General features: G+C 35.9%; 1 protein-coding gene across 6 annotated transcripts in view; it reads left to right on the plus strand.

The window, feature by feature from the left end:
- The window catches only part of PATJ (PATJ crumbs cell polarity complex component), a 287,089-nt gene that overhangs the window by 199,556 nt on the left and 66,830 nt on the right, over nucleotides 1-20,703 (plus strand). For all 6 annotated transcript variants that reach the window (XM_039887878.1, XM_039887926.1, XM_039887916.1 and 3 more), the window contains 2 exons: nucleotides 1,696-1,768; nucleotides 11,707-11,799. In XM_039887878.1, coding sequence (XP_039743812.1) covers nucleotides 1,696-1,768; nucleotides 11,707-11,799 — 166 coding nt within the window. The remainder of the gene's footprint in view (nucleotides 1-1,695; nucleotides 1,769-11,706; nucleotides 11,800-20,703) is intronic.

A 20,703-nucleotide genomic window follows, 5' to 3' on the forward strand; every position in this document is an offset into this window, starting at 1 on the left:
TGATCCTAAGTGCAATAAGAAACCATAGGAAAATTTTAAATAAGAGATAGAAATATACTCAGATTTATGTTTTAGAACCATAGCAACTCTGCTGGGTGAGGAATGGATTGGAGAGAGGATAAAGAGTTTAAGTAGAAAGACCAAATAGGATGCTCTTACATTAAGTGGATGTAAAGTGGATACTCTTACATTAATAGGATCACTTATATTCAAGTGAGAAATAATGATGGCTTGCACTATAATAGGATGGGAAGAAGTGCAAAGATTCAAGATATGTTTGAAGGTAAAATCAGCAAGACTTCTTGATGGTTTAGATATGCAGTTGAGGGGTTCAGGGTTTCAAGAATGACTCTCAGGTTCTTAGTTGAACAACTGGGCAGATATTATTGCCATTTACACAGGTAGGGAAGAAATTGATTATGGAACCCCCTGGGGACTGAGTGGGATGTAAAGCTCTATTTGATTTGAGATGCTTGTAAGACATCTAGTGGAAATGTAAAGTAGGAGTTGGATATGCAGATCCTAAACTCAGAAAAGCATTCGGGTTAACTATGTGAATTTGGAAGATGTCAGTATATAGACAGGCTTTGAACTTAATGGAATAATTTACCTAGTTAAGGTTATTGAACTCACATTGGAGAAAGATGGGTGGGATATAAATTTAACAAAGAGAGGCATTCAGGTAAAGGCTGTGATATGAGCAAAGCCCCAAAGGAGAAATGACAGACCAATGAATATTTTTCCAATTGGTGAGAAGTAAAAAATAAAACAGGGTGGGATTTTGAGTGCCTTCCTAAGTCAGATAGTGGCTATCCTGTTTACACTGGTCACATGAAGAGATGTGTGAGCAGTCTTAGATCTTCACACACCAGTAAGAAGCATTCTTTTGTGCTTCCTTGGTTTATATTGTGAAACCTTAAAGTCAAACTTAACATAAATGTTGAGATAATTATATTGGTCATGCATCATGAGAGAAGAATAAAGAATAAATTTCCCACAAAACCACCACCTACCATTTGCTAATAACGTAGTGGAAATAAGCCCAAATAATCAGAACCGGTATTCTAGGAGTTGTTCTGTGCCTGTCACCCTGGTGATGAAGTTTCAGCTCCCACCTCTGGTTCAATTAGGATGATGAAGACTAAAATTAAACTAACCCACACAGCATTGTCTGTCTGGATCTCTGCTCTCCCCATCCATCACTCCTCCTCACAGAGTCCACTCATGTGGGGACTGTCATATACATCCCATCATCCTTCATTTGGCAGAACAAAGTTAGAAGCCAAGTAATGAGGCTGGGAACCTTTCCAGTTCAAAGAACAAAATGCTGTAGACATTAGTGGGGCCTAGAGGTTACACTCATTTGAAAAATGTATACTCCTCAGTGCTGAAAGAGTTGATGCCTTTCCAAAATTATCTTCTGCAGCACCTGAAGTACTACACAGGATTTGGCCAGCTCCTAGCGTTATCATTCTTTGTCACTAGTAATTGTATCTTAGTATCCATTGAGTAATACATCTCATTTTGTGCCTAATAGTTTTGCATGCTTGAAACCAGTATATGTTTATATGGATATTTTTTTATTTTATATTGCCGTGCATGCGTTTCCAACTGAAAACTGAGGTAATGATTATAATTTGAGCCAGGAACTTGGCATATAATGTGTACTGATTCTGCCTATTTTAATATCCACAGAAATGAAGATGCAGTCAATCAGATGGCTGTTACTCCCTTTCCATTACCATCAAGTTCTCCATCTTTTATTGAGGTAAGATGGCTCCTAATTAGCTTGCAGTGAATATATTAGGTGAATTTATCATGACCATTTTTCCAAGTCTAACATTTTTGATTTTTCAGTAGCACGTATTCCAAACTCATAGAACTTTTTCACTAGAGAATTTCCCTAATTAAAATAGAAAGTGTTTGAGGTATGATTATAAAGTAATATAAAACAATGTTAAACAAACACATTAGAACTTAATCATATGAGTATTACCTTCCTCAGAGTTCCTTAAGGTTTTTTCTGGACATATAATTTGTCCTAATTAGGCATTTCAGAATTTATTAGAAAATTCTCTTTTTTAATGACTGAATCATATCTCTTTATCATTTCAAAAATACTTTAATACCTGTGAGTGCAGGTATCTTTAAATAATTAGTTTCATCGTTTAATAGGGAAATTCCTAATACACCAAGATTGCTGTCACTTTGATCTGCTTCTAGAGATAGACAATCAGTATATCTCCCCAGCTGAGAGAATATTATACTCTCTTAACATTTTTTATTTATTGAATTATTTTTTAATTTCAAAAATAAATACATACTTATTATAACTAATCAAACAATGCAGATTTATTAAAATAAAAAGTTGATTTTTCTTTCTCCACCTCCCCAAAGAAATATTTACTGTTTAGTATCTCTCCATACTTTTTCCTTTGCTTCTAAAAAAATAAAGTTAGTATGAATAGCGTCTCTTTTAGTAAATATTCGATTATATAATATACATTCTTTTCATTCAGCAAGTATTCAGTGAGTGCATATTATATGTCAGGCACTATTTAGGGTATTAGAGATATAGGTGTGAATAAAACAGATGAGGCTCTCTGCTATGGTTCTGTTTACATTGCAATGACAAAATTAACAAATAAACTAACAAAATTATCAGAAGTGGTCAGTGCCTTGCCGGTAATTAAAATAGGGAATGTGGCTTGTGACCACTTTGGTTGATCATAGGGAAGGCCTCTTGGACAAGGTGAAATTTAAACAAGTTCGAAATAATGATGAGCCAGACATGCAAAAATAAGGGGGAAGAGCTTTCTCTGTAGAGGGGACAAAAATAGCTCTCAAGTGAGAATGAGCTGAGGGTGTTTGATGAATATGTCTGGGAACATATTGGGAGCCTAGGGTGTAGTGGAATGTAATGAGAGAGAGAGGAAGGGAATATGAGATGAGAAGAGGAGAGCTTTATGAGTAAGAGGAAGAAATTTGGAGTTTATTCTATGTGCCGTAGAGGCCACTAGGTTTTTAACAGGGGAGTGAAGCGACCTGATATACAGCCTATTTGGTAGGGAATGGACTACAGGAAGGTAAAAGTATTATGCTGGAAGGCAGAAGCCCAGGTGAGACCTAATTGTGGTTGGATGAGGTTTTGGTATTAGAAGCAAAGAAAAGTGAGCTGATTCCCGATGTTTTGGATGTTACATCAGACTTGATTGATTCAATACGAAAGCTTCGGGGAACAAGAGAATCATAGATAAACCTAGATTTTTGAATAGTGGTACCATTTATTACAGTCTGTTGAAGAATACTGTTCTGTAACAGGGAGGCAAAAATTAAGAGGTTAAGTTTGAGAGAGAGATATTATATATCCTTCTGGAATAGATTCCATATTAAAAAGAGAAAACTTGCTTTTTTGCTTAATATAACGGCCACATATTAATAGGCTCTATTATAATCTTTTTCGAATTGACAGATATTCAGATGATCTTCCAATACTTTTCTAGTAAATGAATACCAAAATAAACATCCATGTGAGGCGTGCACACACACACACACACACACACACACACATCAATCATTTGGTACTAGTGCTTTTGTTTCTATAGCATAGATTTCCTCAATGCACAGTTGCTGAGTCAAAAGCTATACAAGTTCAAAATTTTAATCTGTATTGACCAATTACTATATGAAAAGACTGTAGTGATATATGTTGACTCCCTACGAATAGCAACATAGCAACAGCTTTGCCAGCACTGAGTATTTTCATTCTAATTAAGAGCTAGGGTAGATAGTTGACATGGTGGTGAAAATGAGGGTCCCCAGAGCCATACTACTTCGGTTCAAATCCTGGTTCAACCATACGTTAGATATGTGACCTTGGGTAGTTATAGTAAACTCTTCTACCCCCACTTATCTGTAGGGAGATAACAATAGTTCCTTCCTCATAGGGTTAAGATTAAATTAGACATATATAGCTATATCTGTAAATATATATCTATATCTATATATTTCTTGGGCCTGGCACATGGTAATTACTCAATAAACATTAGTACTTAATTCCTAATTCTTTTGTGTTTATAGAATGTCATAAGCTTTTCGGATGTGTGGGGTTCAATATTTTTAAATAATTTTTTTCTATAGTATTGTTAGTTTCCATCTAAATATCAACCCCTTGGAACTGAACTTTTTTATTGCCCATATTTTTTCTCACTGCAAAAGAAAAGTACCTTTATGATGACCAAGGAAACTAGCTTGTCATAAAATTATAAAGCTTCTGTGAGATCCAGCTTTTGTGTCTTAGAGTGGGTAAAATGTCTACTGTTGGTGTCAACATTGAGTTTGAGAGAACTATTTCTGGGGCTTCTGTTTGATTTCCGTTGTCTTCTTCCTGTCGAGAATGACTTCGAATTGTCGGCTGCATATCTTCTCTAGTCTATACCCAGCCAAGTAGTTTCTGCTGCCTCCTGCTGAAAGAGCAGCAACTTATAAGTAGATGACTGAATATAGTGTCTACTATGTCAAACACTATCTTAGACGCATTGTCTCATGTCTCACTTACATCCAGACCTCTGAGAGACAGTATCATTATTTCCACTTTACAGAAGAAGAGACTGGAGTCTAGAGAGACAAAATAGCATACCCATATGACCAAAGGTAGGAGTGTTATTCAGTATTAGCTTCCATATCTGTACTAGGGGTTGTTACCACCAAACTTTTATAGACTTATAAAGAGTAAAGGAAGTAATATATATAAAGCGTTTAGTACAGCTCATGGCACAAAGTAAATGCTCAATAAACGTGAACTATTTATTTTATTTATTCAGATATTTAAGTATATTTAACTCAGTTTTTAAGTATATTATACAATATTAGCTATTGTTTTCATTTTTTAAATTGTGCTAACCACAGAAATTTTACTTATACTTCAACAGAATCAGTAATAAGTCAGGAAAATAATTTGGTGTCATACAATTTACTGTATTCTGAAAAATTAGGAGACTGATTTTATTTTTAAATAAATAAGACTGATAATATGTGTAAAATATAAATAATGCCAGTCTTAAATTTTAAGAGCCTTATCATAATATTTAAATCAAATTTGAGTGTGCCATTATTTGCATTTTATTTTCAAAAATAATTAAATCACATTAGGCATCTAAAATCTAAATAAATAATAAATATATTTCTCTAAAGGGGTCAACTATGTGACGCTTCAGTTGCATCATCACAATGAGTTATATTATAAAGAGGATTTTATATTTTCTTTCTGGACTATTGGCCTCCAATAACTGCCACCATATGATGAGTGTTACCCTTTCTGCAGTTGGTATATTAACGTATAGTTATGCACTGATGCCCTGACCACTTCCCCATTCCTCCTCATTCCTCCCCATTCACCTGCGTGGCCCCTCTCACTATGCCTTTTCCCCCCACAGCTGTTTCTAGTAAGTACTTAAGCATAATTTATATCTGACATATTGCCGAGAAAGTCAGCCCATTTAAATCATAACCAGATAGATGAAGTATAGCCATGTCATTATTACGTTGGACTTGCCAATATTAGTTCAGCATAATTAAATAGCAGTTATTAAATACCAATGGGATCTTACAGTCATTCCTTTATTAAGCAAATATTTATTGAACTCTTATCATATGTCAGGCACTGTTCTAGACACTAAAGATATGGCAGAAAACAAAATTGCTTCATGCAGTTGTGTGCTATTAGAATGCTAAAAGATCAGTGAATAAGAAGGCTGAAGATGTTAGTTATTGTTTTAGCTCTATCAATAACCTTTTGGGCATATGACCTTGGTAGAGGTATTTTACCTCTCAAAGTCCGCCTTTTTCTGTAAAGCCAGGTGAATAGCCTCCCCTGCTGTGTCAACAGGTAATTATGAGGATCGAGTACTAAATGTACGTAAAGTATTTTATAAGCTGTGCAGCTATATACATACACAAGGGGTTATTAGCATTCCAACTGCTTTACTTTTGGTAATTACAATATTGTTGGGGCAGCTATACGACACAGTGATTAAGAACATAAGCTTAAAAGTTGGACAGATCCAGGTTCTAATCTTTGTTCTGCCATTTACTAGCAGAGTGAACTTGAGCCAGTTATACTCTGTAAGCTTGCATTTCCTCACATTTACAAGGGTTTTGACAATAATAATTAATTCTATGAATTTTTTGGAAGAATTGAATAATGTTTGTGAAATTTTTAGCATTATTCTTGGCACACAGTAAGAACTCATATTAGTCGTAATTATACTTACATTATTACAGCCCTCTAGCAGAACTCCCAGCCTCCAGCATCTTCCATTTTCAACAGTTCTATACAATGCAGGATTTCTTTTCTTGACAATATTTATTGTATTTGTCCTCTTATTTAAATATGTTTAATGCCTCCCTCTTGCCTATCAGACCAAATCTTTGTTTCAAGATTGGAATTAAGGCTTTATATTTACTTCCACGGCCTCTACGAATCAGCCTTCTTTGCACACCAAAGCCCTGGACACTACATGTATCTGTTGATTTCCCGCCCCCACATCTTGGTCTTTCCACCCCTAGGTCTTTGTCCTTATTGTTTCTTCCACCTGGTTGTCTTCCTGCTTCCTCTTTATTAATTCTCAATCACTAATTCCTTGAAGAATTGCTTTTTGGGAGCCTCCTCTAAGTTTTCTATGACTCAAAATGAATAAAATAATGTATAGAGAGTAATAAGCATAGCGCCTGCAATATATATAGTAAGTGCTCAAATGCGTGATGCTATTTTTATGACCAGCTTCATCCCATACCATTCTCTTTAGTAATCTTTACTCTCTTCATAGTTAAATAATACTCATGATTCATTTCAAAGATAAAAATTATCCTTTGTCTTTTGCGTGATGTCACCTGGGTCTTATAGAAAAAGAGCCATTTCTAAATGGTTTTATCAAGGATTCTGTTACTTGTATTTCCCTTGTTATGTTGATGTTTAAGAATGTAGGATTATAGGCACCATATTAAACTGTATGCTTTTGTAGGGCCAGGCTTATTGTCTCCTTGACCATTCAATTGTTAGTGCCTCACACATAGTACTTGCTTAATAAATATTTGTGGAATAAGTAAAGGGCAGGAATCATATTTTGGATTTTCTACTGTGTCCTTGATGCTTTATTTCATTGTTGAATACTTAACTTCTTATTGATTCAATTCATTCTGCTGCTATTTACCAAATATCTACTTTATAGAGCATACAAAGATTAATTGCACATCATCTCTACCCTCGAAGAACTTACAGCCTTATAGGGGAAATATGGCATGTATATTACTAAAAACAAAGCACCCTAAGGGATAAAGCTTTAGGAGGAGTTCACAGAAGATGAATGGTATTTCCTAGTAGGAGAACAGCTATTTCTGATCGATTAGATTTTAAAATATGAATATGGTTGGATAAGAATGTGAGAATAGCACAAACAAAAACAGAACTAAGAAAAATCAGAGCGTGGGATGGGAAAAAGAGTATAAGGGTATGTGACAGGGTGTCATAGAAAATAGATCGAAAAAATAAATTGAGGTCAAATGAAAGAAGCTTGAATTTAGATCTCAGGTTTGAATTTTATGCATTAGGCACTTGGAAATGTTGAAGGCATTTTAAACAATGAAATGGTCTGATCAGGGCTCTACTGCAGGTAATTGATCTAATAGTAATGTCAAAGATGTCTTGAAGAAGGAAACCCAATTAGGAAGCCACCGCCGTGGTGTCTCGTAAGAAAGAAGTACTTAAGAGCTCAAATGGACTTGGGTTGCAAGATATTTGTTCCATTCCTGAACAAGACAGGCTGAATCTTTTAGAAAATCATTATAGAAACAAGAACCTTCATTTTTTTTTCTTTTTCTCTGAAGTCATGCTTTTTTGAACACTAAGTAAGATGCAGCATGTCTCCTGAAGAATGGAGAGGTTGATTACCCAGAAGCACCGTTAGCATAATTTCCATTTTATCTTTAATTGTGCTCCGCCTCTCTGGAATTCCGAGTAGCCTAGAAAAATGCTTATGATTGGAGGTAGAAGAAATTCACTTTGTTACATCTAATAAACATGACTTTACAGAAAGAAATATTTGTGAATTTAGGCTGGCAATGAGACTAATAAATTATTTTGTGGTTTTTGAAGAGAGCATTGGTTTAAGAATTATGGGGATGACAAAATTTAAACCAATATATTTTATTTTTTATTAAAAAATTTTTTCAATTATATCAGAGAGGTATAGTTGCTGTAGTTTTTGTTATTTTAATTTACTCTGCTTAGTAAAATCTTAAATCAAATTAAAAGGAAAAGAGTTGCATTTACTAATATACTCTATTGTCATGTTAAATGAGGGAAAAGGGTAGGGAGCAAGACTATGGAACATTTATCTGATAAGAATTGTTTTTCCAATCCATAATAACATCCTTGACTAATTTAACTTTTATCGATAGCCTACTCTCAAACATAAATTTCTACTGTCAAAGTTCTGTCTCTTTGGGTAAAACGATAGACAAATAATGGGTATGAAAAAAATAAAATAGTATAAAAATAAAACAAAATTTATTATCACTTTACATTTTATGTAGATTTTGGAGGATTCCCGGGCAGGGAGTTTAGAACATTCTGAAAATTTGGAAAAGACTGCTCAGTGGGGATTGAATAGCATTTTTCATTGTTTAATATTTTGTTTTTTGGTTTTTTTTTGTAAAGGCTGTGTTAAATGGATAATCACCAGCCTTGCCTTTTTCCTTTTGTTCATCTGTAAAGCATAATTCACCATGGAACCTATTGATTGTGGTCTTCAAGGGCAAAGATCATTCTTCTTGAGAAGCCTCGGCTAAACAGGCAGCTTTGGACAGGTGGTTTGAAGATCAGCAAGAGAGGAAGGGAACACAGCCATCAGGATTAACTGAATCATCTTGGGTGTCAACAGGCCACCATCCATCAGCCAGATGGTCTTTAATACCACTATGATACAATTGTGCTTTGGAAATCATGCTGCTGACCTATTTTCCCCTTCCCATTTCTGACTGATTCCTGTTTTCTACACTCCTAGTCAGCGGGGTATTTTGAAGGCTCCTTAACACATGAGAGTCATTCTCTTCTCAGAGCAGAACCCACATTGTTTTATTCTGTGCCTCATTTAAACATGAAAACTCCTCTATAAACTTTGCTCTCTGAGGAAACTAAATGCTTAATTGCTAACCTCTCTCAGTTCCAACTTATTTTTACCTGACTCTCCTCTCCATCTAGATTTTGACTTCAAACCCTCCTCTAGGGAGCCATCTCAAACTAAACTGGTAACTTTTAAAAACAGAAGAAAAGCTTTAGAAGGAGCTCATGGTCCAGTTAAAAAGAACATTGATTGAGTTTGAAACGAGATAGACCTAGGATTAATTTAAAAATGTATCAGACAAACGAAATGAATGAGGCACAGATGTTGGATTCAAGGATCTTTCACTCTCTTCAGGGAGATTAATTCTGTACATATGTAATTAACACCAATGAGACTATGATATGTGATATAAGACATTCATGTAAAATATTAGGTGAATTTAAAGGAAAAAGAGGATGTCTTCACTAAGAAGGAAAGGTTTTATCAAGTGGCATTTGAGACATAGCTTTGTATGATAATTCTGTAGGTGTAGGTGTAAAAAGTATTCTTTTGTGTTTTTATTCAGATTTTAATGGATACATAGACCATTTGCAACCTAGACTGCTTTGCCTGGTGTTCCTTAAATTTTCTTAGTCAAAGCATCAAATAGCTGTTTCCCACCCCCTATTTTACTATTCATTTTCTAAAACCAAGAAAAATTTCATCATCTGTACTCACATTGCTGAGAAAAACAAAAGTAAAGATTCCTCTGGTTTATTTAAACAACACTTTCTTTTCCCATACTCATCTAGGATTGTTATGGAGACTACATGAAACAAGGTATGAACCTGTCTCAACAAAAAGCTAGGGGGAAAAAAGTACCTAGCATTGTGCTAACAGGCCTTTTACATGTTAATGCATTAATCTTTAAGGCAACCCGATGGGGTAGTATTTTTAATTTGGTGTTTTTATCTGTACTTTAAAACAAGTACTCAAATTTAGAAAGTAAGTTGCAGAAAATCATATAATTCTAAGCAGCATAGTTAAGATTTGAACCTAGAGCTGACCATTTCTAATGCCCACGCTACTTTCTTTCTTGTTTTTTTTTCCTTTAGGTATTTCTGATAGCTCTCCCTTATTTTTTTTTAAAGCATGCAGTACCACACACTAATTTTTCTATAATCAAACAGTATAGAAATAACTTATGCAAAATTCCCCAATCCCTAATCCTACTCTTCAGAAATAAGCAATTAAAAAAAAAATTGTTCTATATACTTAATTATTTTCCCTTCATCTATAACTATCTACATATATTTTTTTCTGAAAAGACTACCCAAGTTTACATTCTTCCAGTGGTATTTAAATATTTCTTTTTCCCTACATTATCAATATTGAATGTTCTCTTTCTATTCTCTTGTCCATTTGATAGACAAAAGAGTGCCATATCTGCTTTAATTTACATTTCTTAAGTTATAAATGAGGTTGAATGTCCCTAAATCAAAACTATTTTTTCTATAAACAATCCTATCAAAATTTGTAATCCAGGCTGGTAATGTTTTAAAATAATAATGTAGATAAATATAAGTAGATATTCCACTTATTATTATCCTTATTCTCCCTTATGTGCCCTTAGAAAGTAAAGAAACTTCTGGTTAATTAACTATGATATTTAGTGTCATAATTCAATTGAGGAGTTGCCTAATGTGTTTTGGAATCTTAATGGGGCCTATTATTACCAGGTGTCTCATTTATACTAAATAAATATTTTTAGGATTTTGCAGACAAAGTCATCAAGAAAACAAATACTCAGTTTATTCATTGGTTCAATCAAATGTTTGTGAGATGTTTTCTATGTACCAGGCAGGATTCTTAGGGGCTTGAGTATCAGAAATAAATAAGATAAATGTGATTTCTTATTTTAAACAGTTTAGTCTTGTGCAGAAGATAAATATCTCAGAAAGTTTTAGCTAGAGGGAACACACGGCAAACCCTAACTGGGTAAAACAATAAGTCAATTTATTACCTCTCATTAGGAGACTGCTAGGGATAAGGCTGGGCTTCAGGTTTGCTTGATCCAATGGCCCAGTTTTACCATCAGAGAACCAGTTCTTTCCATCTCTGTTTTTGCTCTGTCATTCACAATGTCAGGTTTATCCAGTTTCCTTTTGGCTGTGGGATGGCTGTCCATGACATTTTGAACTTCATTCTTGCTTGTTATTTTGAGACAAAATATGTATGGATACTCCTTGTGGTTCTTTTAAGATAAAAGAAGGACTCTTCCAGAAGTCTCCAGCAAACCTCTCTTTGTGTCTCATTGACCAGAACTGGATCACATGCCCATTCCTGACAAAATCATTGGCAAAAAGAATGGGACTAACCTTAAGGCAATCAGCCCTCTTGGAACAGAAAGTAGGAATCAGCTTTCTCTAATGTATATCTGTGAGCAACAGGGATAGTTACTCCGGGGGTGGGGAGGGAACTTCTACTTGAAAGGAAGAAAATAGGAATGGCTTCTGGAGAGGAAACAATATCTACTACAACAATAAAACAAGGAACTATGAGTGAAGAATGACAGCTTTGCCATTTTCTTTTTAATGTCTTCTAGGATCAGAGCAGCACTGAACCTGTTAGTAGTGAGGAAGATGGCAGTCTCGAAGGTGGTATTAAACAGTTGCCTGAAAGTGAAAGCTCCAAACTGGTGAGACTTTTATGGTTTTTATGCAGTGTTGTTTTTAGGGGTATATTATTTATATTTTGTGCCACCTTGGAAAGGATCAACTGTTGTATTTGCTTCTCTAGGAATCTTGATCTCTGAGACAGGAGAAGTTATTGTGTATGGTGAATAACCCATTTACTTCAAAGAGTAAATGCTTCTTCTCCCATTTGAATTGTACTGTCTGGAACTAAAGATGCAACCTCTCTTGTAAATCTTGGGTTTCTTTAAGGCAAAGGCTATGCTCAATTAGTCCAAGAGACACAGAAAGAGATATTAAATTCATTCTATTGATTCATTGGAAAAGATACTTAAACTCACCCAGAGGCTAGAATATGAGGAGAGAGGCAGTTTTAGAGAACTCTTCCTCCTTATGTATCTTAATGTTTGATATTTTATTTCATATTTATTGAACTTTTACTGTGTACCAGGCACTATGCTGTGTTCTACATTCATTTCCTAATCCTTGTAATGTAGGCGACAATAACTTTTTTTACACATGAGAAAACAGAGTTGTAGATATCAACGTTTAACTTGCCAGAGGCCACTCACTGTATGTTGTAGACCTGGAGATTAGTCCCATTTGGTCTGACTCAGATGCCTTTGCGTATACCCTACCTTTCTGTTGGGCAGCCTACCACTTACAGGATTAGACAACAAGTTCTAGAAAGAAAAATGGGCTGTTTTTCTTGTGTTTCAAAATGTCTTGCAAATCTTGAAGAATTAATCACTTAGGGTCACCCTGATTTTATGACAGCACAGAGTTGTTCATTTTACTTTAAGGGGTTTGAGAAATCTTCCATTTATCTTCTTTCAAGTTTTAGAAAATATATATTGGGACTGGCGTAGATTCCATGTCCTATAAAGTGAACTGAGTCTTTCAGCCTAAAGGGAAAGACATTTTAGCAACAGTGGAAATTATAGTGGGCCACCCTGGACCAGCCCTACATGAAACCTGAGAACCCCAGCATCAAGAATCTTGGGACTAACAACAGGTTATGACCATTGTTCTTGAATAAGATGTTCCTTTTGCAAAAGATAAACTGCGTATTTGCACTGAAAGAGAATAAGTAACATCAACAAATTTCAAACTCAATACTCCTTCATTTACAAATATTATGAACATTTTCTTTTTGGCACTGTATCTCCACGGATAAGTTAGGGAACAGTCTTTTAAAGCAACAGCGGTTTTTTGTGGTTTGTTTGGTTGGGGTTTTGTTTGTTTGTTTGTTTTGCTAAGTAGGGGTCCCCAATTTCATCCACAGTGGAAATGGTAAAAAGGGTGAGAACACGCCCTTGCTTAGTAGAAGAGTCTAGTAGTCCCAAAGACAAGGCTTGCTTGTAGGCTGCAAGTAAAAGCCTTCAATCATTCATCTCCTGATCCCAAGAAAGCAACACCAGTGATGAGGCTCTAAGTGTCAGGACAGTTAAAGAGCCCCACCCTCAGGCAGAAGACCTGAAGGACTGAGGGTGGTTTTTAGATATTATTTCATATTGTGTTTCACCCCACTGACATGTCTTTCTTTATCTCCTTTTCCCCTCCCCTTTCCTCTCTTTTTGGTAACCTGCAGTTTCTTTCTTAGCATTTCCAGTAGAATTTATGCATGGTCTAGTCAATTCAGGAAAGATAACTCATATGTGAGCAACTTTTATAACATGAATATAACTGGCCTAGCATAAAATATTGGTTAAGAGTGTGGTGTTAGGTAAGTTACTTGACTTCACTAAGCCTCAGTTTTATCATCTAAAGAATGATAGTAATCAGGATGTTATGAGGAAACAAATGTGCTATAAAGTATAAACCATGTAGTAGAGTGTAAGGCAAATAGTTTGTGTTCAGTAAGTTCATTCATTGATTCAACAAATATTTGCCCATGCTACTATGTTCCAGGCACTGGAGATATCACAGTGAATAAAAGGTACCAAAATGCCTGCCCTTGTGGGGACTCATTCCAGGGTAGGCATGGGGCCAGAAGATAGATAATACATAAATTAGCAAAACATTAGCTTGAATCATTCAAAATTGCTGTGTTTGTAGGTGAGAATTTCATGTGGCTAGCATATGTCATGAGTGTTATAAAGTATTAATAACAATTCATCACTAGCTATCATGTGAGTGTTTCTATTATAAGATTGGTGCAAACTCCCTTAAGTTGCTGCAATGTCCTAGAATTGTTGCTGGATGCACCATATCAGAGGACAGCACGTGATCTGTATGGGTCTTGACCCTTCTTACCTTAGTTTATGTCAAGATAGTTGGAAACACTAAGCTCTAATCCTCTAAAAGCTGCTTACTTGCTTCCTATGGGGACATATGTCTCAACAGGCACTGTGCTGGCCCCTAGAGAAGTGACCAGGAGAAAAACACAGGCATTGCTCTGAAGCAGCCTACCTCTAGCATCAGTGAAGATAATAGAATTTGTATCTGGAAGTTCATAATAGGCATAAGTGTATTAGAGAGAAAAAAACAAAATGTTACAGTAGTTCAAAAGTGGAAGGAAACCAACTCATTCAAGGATTAGGGAAGGTTTCATAGAATCATGGCATTTAAGGTGAACTTTTGAAGATGAGAAGATAATTGACTGCTGAGGTTGGCATAAATAGATTTACTAGGTGAATCAAACAGTGTGGGTTAGGAGAGTAGGGCTTTTGTAGGGCAGCAATGGACAATGGAATTTGAACAGTACAATCGCAGAACTGAGGGACCTTATGCTATGAATTATAGATTAATTTATTCATCTTTTTATGTTCCATGTTCAATAAATGTCTCTATAACTAGATGAATACATGTTTACACAGGTGCTACCTATAAGAATCTATACTCCAAAGAGCTATTGAATTACTTCTCCAAGGTTACCTGATTTCAGAGCTAAGACTAAGCCATGGGTCTACACATAATCCAGTGCTATTTCACTCTTCAGTTATGGTTGGCATTAGACCGTATCTCAGTAGTCCCCAGATTCACAGTCAAGGAATAATAACTTTATTTATAATAACATAAGTAGATATTGGATTTCTCTAAAATATTTTTAAAGGAAGAATAACTTGTTTTTAGGCAACTGATCAGATGATGGTTAGTGAAGCATAGAATCCAATTGTGAAAGACTGGAGGCAGGGAAGTGTCTGGAATCTATTTCAGAAGTCTAGGTGAGAGCCTGTTAAGACTTTTTTAAGCCTTTTGAAAGGAACTTAAAAAAAAACTTTTCATAGAGCTTTGCATTTTACAAAATAAAGTCTCATCTATTATCTCATTAGCTTAATTTTTAAAAAATTTTTCATCAGCTTTATTAAGAGTATAATTTACATAGAATAAAATTCACCAATTTTAAGCATACAGTTCTATGCGTTTTGACAAATGCTTGAAGTTGTGTAACCACCACCAAAGCATTGATATAGAACATTTCCATCACCCCAAAATGTTCTCTCATGCCCTTATAGTCAATTCCTGCTGCAGATTTCTGGCTCCTGTAATTAAATGTTTAAAAAGTTTAAAACTTAAATTTTTTCTAAAATGATATTTTGTTTGTTCATGATCTTATTCAGTTTTAAATGTTTAAAAAGTTTAAAACTTAAATTTTTTCTAAAATGATATTTTGTTTGTTCATGATCTTATTCAGTTTTATCCCCAAAATAAAACTGTATAAAAAGTAGAGCAGGAATTATTTATCCCAGACTTAAGATGAGGACTTAATCTTTCACTTAAGATCACAAAACTAGAAATTGAAAGAACTAGGACTCATTCTGAAGGGTCCTTGACTCCCTGGTATCTTGACATAGAAGATTGTGAGTCCCTAAATAATTACCGCAGTCTTTTAAGTATAAAACTATTTTTTTATCATGTTGGGAAATATCTGTATTCATGTAATGTACTCTTTTGAGGCAGTGTAACTAAATTATTCAGAGTGCAAACATTGGAGCCACACTACTTGGATTCAAATCCTGGTACTATTTACTAGCAATGTAACCTTAGCCAAATAACTTAATCTCTCTTCCTCAGTTTTTGCTTCTGTAAAATGGGAGAAAGAAACAAAGATTGTTGTGAGAATTAAAGGAGTTAATAGCTATAAACTACTATGTAGAACCATGCCAGAGTTTCCTGGAATCACTGTATAAGTGTGAGCTGTTACTGCTGCTGCTGATGTTGTTATTCTGATTAAAGCATTAAGGGTTAGCCGTATAAGGATTAGCTGTCCTGCATGAACCATTAAGGTGTAACTTGAAAAACTAGAGTAAAATTTTCAACCCCCAAAATGCAATTGCTTACAATAGTAAATAGCACTTATTGAATACCTATGCGCCAAGCATCACTCTAAGCTCATTTACATAACAATCATATGAGGTTAATACTAATATTATCCCCATTTAAGACTGTGCCCTATCTAAAGTTTTAGTGTTGAAATGGCTCTTCCTATATGACATTACAGTAATAATATATGGTAGTAGTTGGGAAGAGAGGACTTTAATGGGTTTGAACCCTCTGAAATCACTGATATTTGACTATTTATTGACTTATAAAATAGCAAATTCATATGCTCCAACCTGGTATTTCTTTGGTCTCAATTACTTGGCCAAAAAAAAAAAAAAAGGCAACTCTAATCCTCAGAGTGCTTTTGAAAATTTTCTGGCCTATGACATTGAAAAGTCTGAGAAAAATCTACTTTGCTTCATTCAGTGTTCCTAGACTCAAGGAGTACTTGGCAAATGATGAGATGAAGGCAGGCAAGGAGAAGGATTACTGAAAGATGACTGATTTTAAACCTGGATATGTGGGAGCTTATTATTGTCACTAATTTAAAAAAGAAGAACATCATGAGAAAAAACAGATTTGTGGAAGAAGTTCACTGTGCAGTTTTAACTTTAAAAGAATAACATGCCATGCAATTTCTGATACAGATTCAATTTACCAGTTTGACTGCCTAAAAGTTATTCCTGAGTGCTTTTAAAGTGCTGGCATCTAAGTTTAGAAAAATAGTTCATAAGATATTTCTAATGATTGTAGACTTCTTGTTAGGTCTTCCAGGCTGGAATTCTCAGGTGTATATCCTGCTTATTTTTAAGACAAGCTCCCAATCCTATGTGCTTAAAATCCATTATTACCCCCAATTTGCACTCCATCAAGATCTGCAGGATTTGTGGTTTGGCTATGGGAGCAAATGTCACTGAGCAAATCTTATTTTCTGTTTCAGATCCAGTATGAAAACTGCATCTATAGTGAGAGTCTAGGAATTTCCTGTAAGGAACAGGAGAGAATGTGTCTGAGTCAGCATTGGCCTCCCATTTGTGACAGTATGCAAATTGCCAGTGGCAGAGTTCAAGTGCATTCAAATATGTAGCATATTTCACAGCTCATTGTACTTTATATCTTGTATTTCTGAAAATCACTTGAGGTTTGCCTACATGATAATTTCCCTTTCCTGGTCATAAAAAAGACGATTTACAGTCAAGTCTACTTCCTTCACCAAAGTCACGAGGGAAAAGCTTTTGGCTTTTTCTTCCATTCTCTTCCCCTTCTGCATTGTAAAGGAAGATGATATAGAGAGCGATTGTAGCAGGTAAAGTAATCTCATGAACTCAAACACCGCAGAAATATAGGTACACATTTTTAACACAAATTCACACTTTTGACCTCCACTAGCCACTTACACTCCCAGCCACTTTAACTGACTGGTTCACTCTAGAGACTTGTTATTCACCTTGAAATTCATCTTGCCTAGAAGGAAGCTATTGCTTATCAGATTTTTCTAAATTGAGAAAGCAATCTTTCAATCATAATTATTTCCCAGAGAAGGAAAATGCCATGACAGCTCAGAGCCCAGAACGCAGAGACTTTCTTACCCGTATCCAATGCCTTATTTTCTGAATCCCAGAGCTTTTTTGGAAATATGGTGCTGCTCAAGCAGTGTTCTTAGAGTCTGTAAAGTTTTCACTTTTCTGGGAAAGCCTTATTTGCTGTCATAACTTTAAGATCCTATAATCTAAAACCTTTGTTGATTATCTTATCTTTTAAAGGGAGCGGAAATTAAGCAAGTTTGTATCGAAGGCCTATTATGTCCTAGGCATTTTGTTAGCCACAGGTCAAATCTCAGTGAGTAGGACACATAGATCTCACCTTGAGGGAGCTTCCAGAACTGCTGAGAATAATGGCAGCTAACGCTCTTACAGCATTTGCTCCAAATGGCATCATTCTACATGTGTTAATTCATATTTTATTTGCCTGTTACTATCCCTACTTTATAGATAAGGAAACTGAGGTACAGAGACACTCAAGTAATGTGTTACTACAGGATTTGAATCCAACTTTAGATGAGTATTTCGTGGTGTTGACTACTATTGAAGATGGAGTTAAGGTGCAGCAGGAGCTTTTGCTTATGTGATTTCACCTAATCCAGGTGGTTAGATGAATGCATAGAAATTAGACTGGGACTGACCCAGACAAAGGTCTTTTTCTAGTGTATTCAAAGGCTACAGAGTAGAAGTCCAAGGACCAAAATCAACAGTAGACAATTTGTTTGTTGTCTGTCTGATAGGCATGTTTTTTAAATTGTTGAATTCGAATACTTTTAGACTAAGCACTCTCTCTTGTTTGTCTTAAACTCGGTTTACTTCATTCATCTCCATTTAGCTACCTTAGGCCTGACCTCAGTGAGTTTGTTATCCTAATACATGGTTTCTGTGATCTACTTCATTTTAATCAGGAGTCTCTTGGTTGCAAGTAGTAAAACCTCAACCTGACCTTATGGCCAAAAGGGGAAATTTACAGATAGGCTACAGATTCTATATATATAACTGCAGGAAGGGCAGAGTTGGAAGGCTCAAGACGCTCAGGGACACGTTGGAACCAGATATCTAGTGCTGCTAGAGGGATGTCTCTGCATGTATCTTTGATTTTTTTTTTTTTTTTTTTTTTAGCTGCAGGCTTGCTCCCTCAGCATGGTGGGAGCATGGCTGCCAAAAGCTCCTAAGCTTCTCTGCCAGATAGGGGCTGGCTTGCTTCCCTTGAGTCCACTTTGGAAAATCCACAGGATGTTTTTGTGTGGTTCTGCTGTCCACTCAATTACTGCGGGCATTTTGATTACCCGGTATGGGGACAGAAGTCAGTCAGCTTTGGTGATTATAAGCTGGACATTGCTCTGTTCTCATTATTATTGATTATGTCACATTTCCCAGAGTTCACCCACCAGAAGCTGTTTCTCTTGATCAGAGTAATTTGCCTGGCTGGCACACCTTCTTTCAGGAGCTCACAGTACTACACTGAGGATTATACCATAATGCACACAGATCAGTTCGTGTCGTGAAATGGGATGATCTTTCCGCACTGCTTCCTCAGTCTTCTTATTTGGGGGTCCCCTGTGCAAAGTTAATGCCTTAGAATGTTCCAAGACCTCAGCTTTGAAGGCACTAAGAGCTCCCTGGTGTAGTAGTTGGGAGATTAGCAAGTTTTAAACTTATGTTTAAACACAAAGGAAGGTGACTCAGCCAAGTCACTTTTTTTTCCTGCACAGGCTCAGATGAAGCCATGACTGCTTGTTCATGACTTGCTCTCACCTAACGGTGAAGCTAAGGTGGAATTACTGTGTTGAGGCTGAGTCCTAAGAATCTTGTGTGTGTTTGGGAGGAGGTAAATAACACTTTCTCTTTCCCTTGGGGGCTACTCCTTGGTTAAGGGCCGCAGGAGGCTCTGGAGCAAGATGTGTCTGGGTTAAATTCTGGCTTAGCAAATACCTTAGCTTCTCTGTGACTCAATTATATCAACTCTAAAATTAGGATGGTAATAGTACCTAACAGTCAGGTCTGTTACGTACACCCACATCTAAAATGTGTAACATACCCAGCTTAGCAGCTGGTACAGTCAGTGCTCAGCAAGTTTTAGCTGTCATTATTATTAGCAATGGTCATGTACCAGCCCTGTCCCTTGTCCTAGAGGTTTAAGGGTAATCAGTATAAGAAATAAAAGAGTGTGCTGGACCAGGTGCTTTTGAGAGCTCTGATTTCCTCATGTCATCCTTTCACATTTTTGAGGACAAGAGAAAGGGAAGGAAACTAACACTTCTCAGGCACCTGCCCTCTGCCAGGCCCCTTCATACATATACCATTTAGCTGTAATTCAGAGTTGCCATATTTTTTTCTCTCATCAGATATGTAAATGTCATAAGTTCAAGGCTCTGTTAGTCCTTTTCGCTGATGTCACGGAGTAGATGCTCAATAAGCATGTGTTGAATTTAATTTTGCTTCCAGCCTTTGTTCAGGTAGCTGATTTTACATTCTTACTGTTGCAAAAATGAAGGTTTCTAAGCACTACTACTGCCAGTAAGTAGTGGAACCAGTTCAAACCCAGATTTTTCTGGCTACTATTCCAGAGTCCTTTTCTTTTACTTACAGGTGCAAGTGATGAGGACAAATTCAACCAAACTGGTAGTACATTTATGTTAGTTGCAAATTGGGTTTTTAAGTCTTTAGCTGGAGAAGTCAGCTCCTTTGTCACACTGCTGGTTAATCTGGGTATAAACAAAGGTAGAATTGCAGACCTGTAGTATCATTTTCAAATAAAGGAACTTTTACTCTTCCAAGGTCATTCGATCCACCCTGGAAGGAATAACACCAATGGTTTCAATTTATAAGGCAGTTTAGAACTTTTATTCTATAAATTCCCATGAGCACCATTTATTGACCTCATATCTTCCCTTTTCAACTTTGGTCTTTTAAAGAGGAAACCACAGGATTACCTTCACCATGTGTCCTTCTTTTCATGACTGGCTCTGAAATCCACCCAGGTGCATTTAAGATTTAAGTTCCTGAACTTTGATCTATATAGCACTAACACTTTATCAAGCTTATATTCTATTCTACTGTATGTTGAAGAAACAAATAAGAGAAACAAATAGAATAAAA

The sequence above is a fragment of the Pteropus medius genome, unplaced genomic scaffold (assembly GCF_902729225.1).
Source record: "Pteropus medius unplaced genomic scaffold, Ma_sr-lr_union100, whole genome shotgun sequence".
Taxonomy (NCBI): domain Eukaryota; kingdom Metazoa; phylum Chordata; class Mammalia; order Chiroptera; family Pteropodidae; genus Pteropus; species Pteropus medius.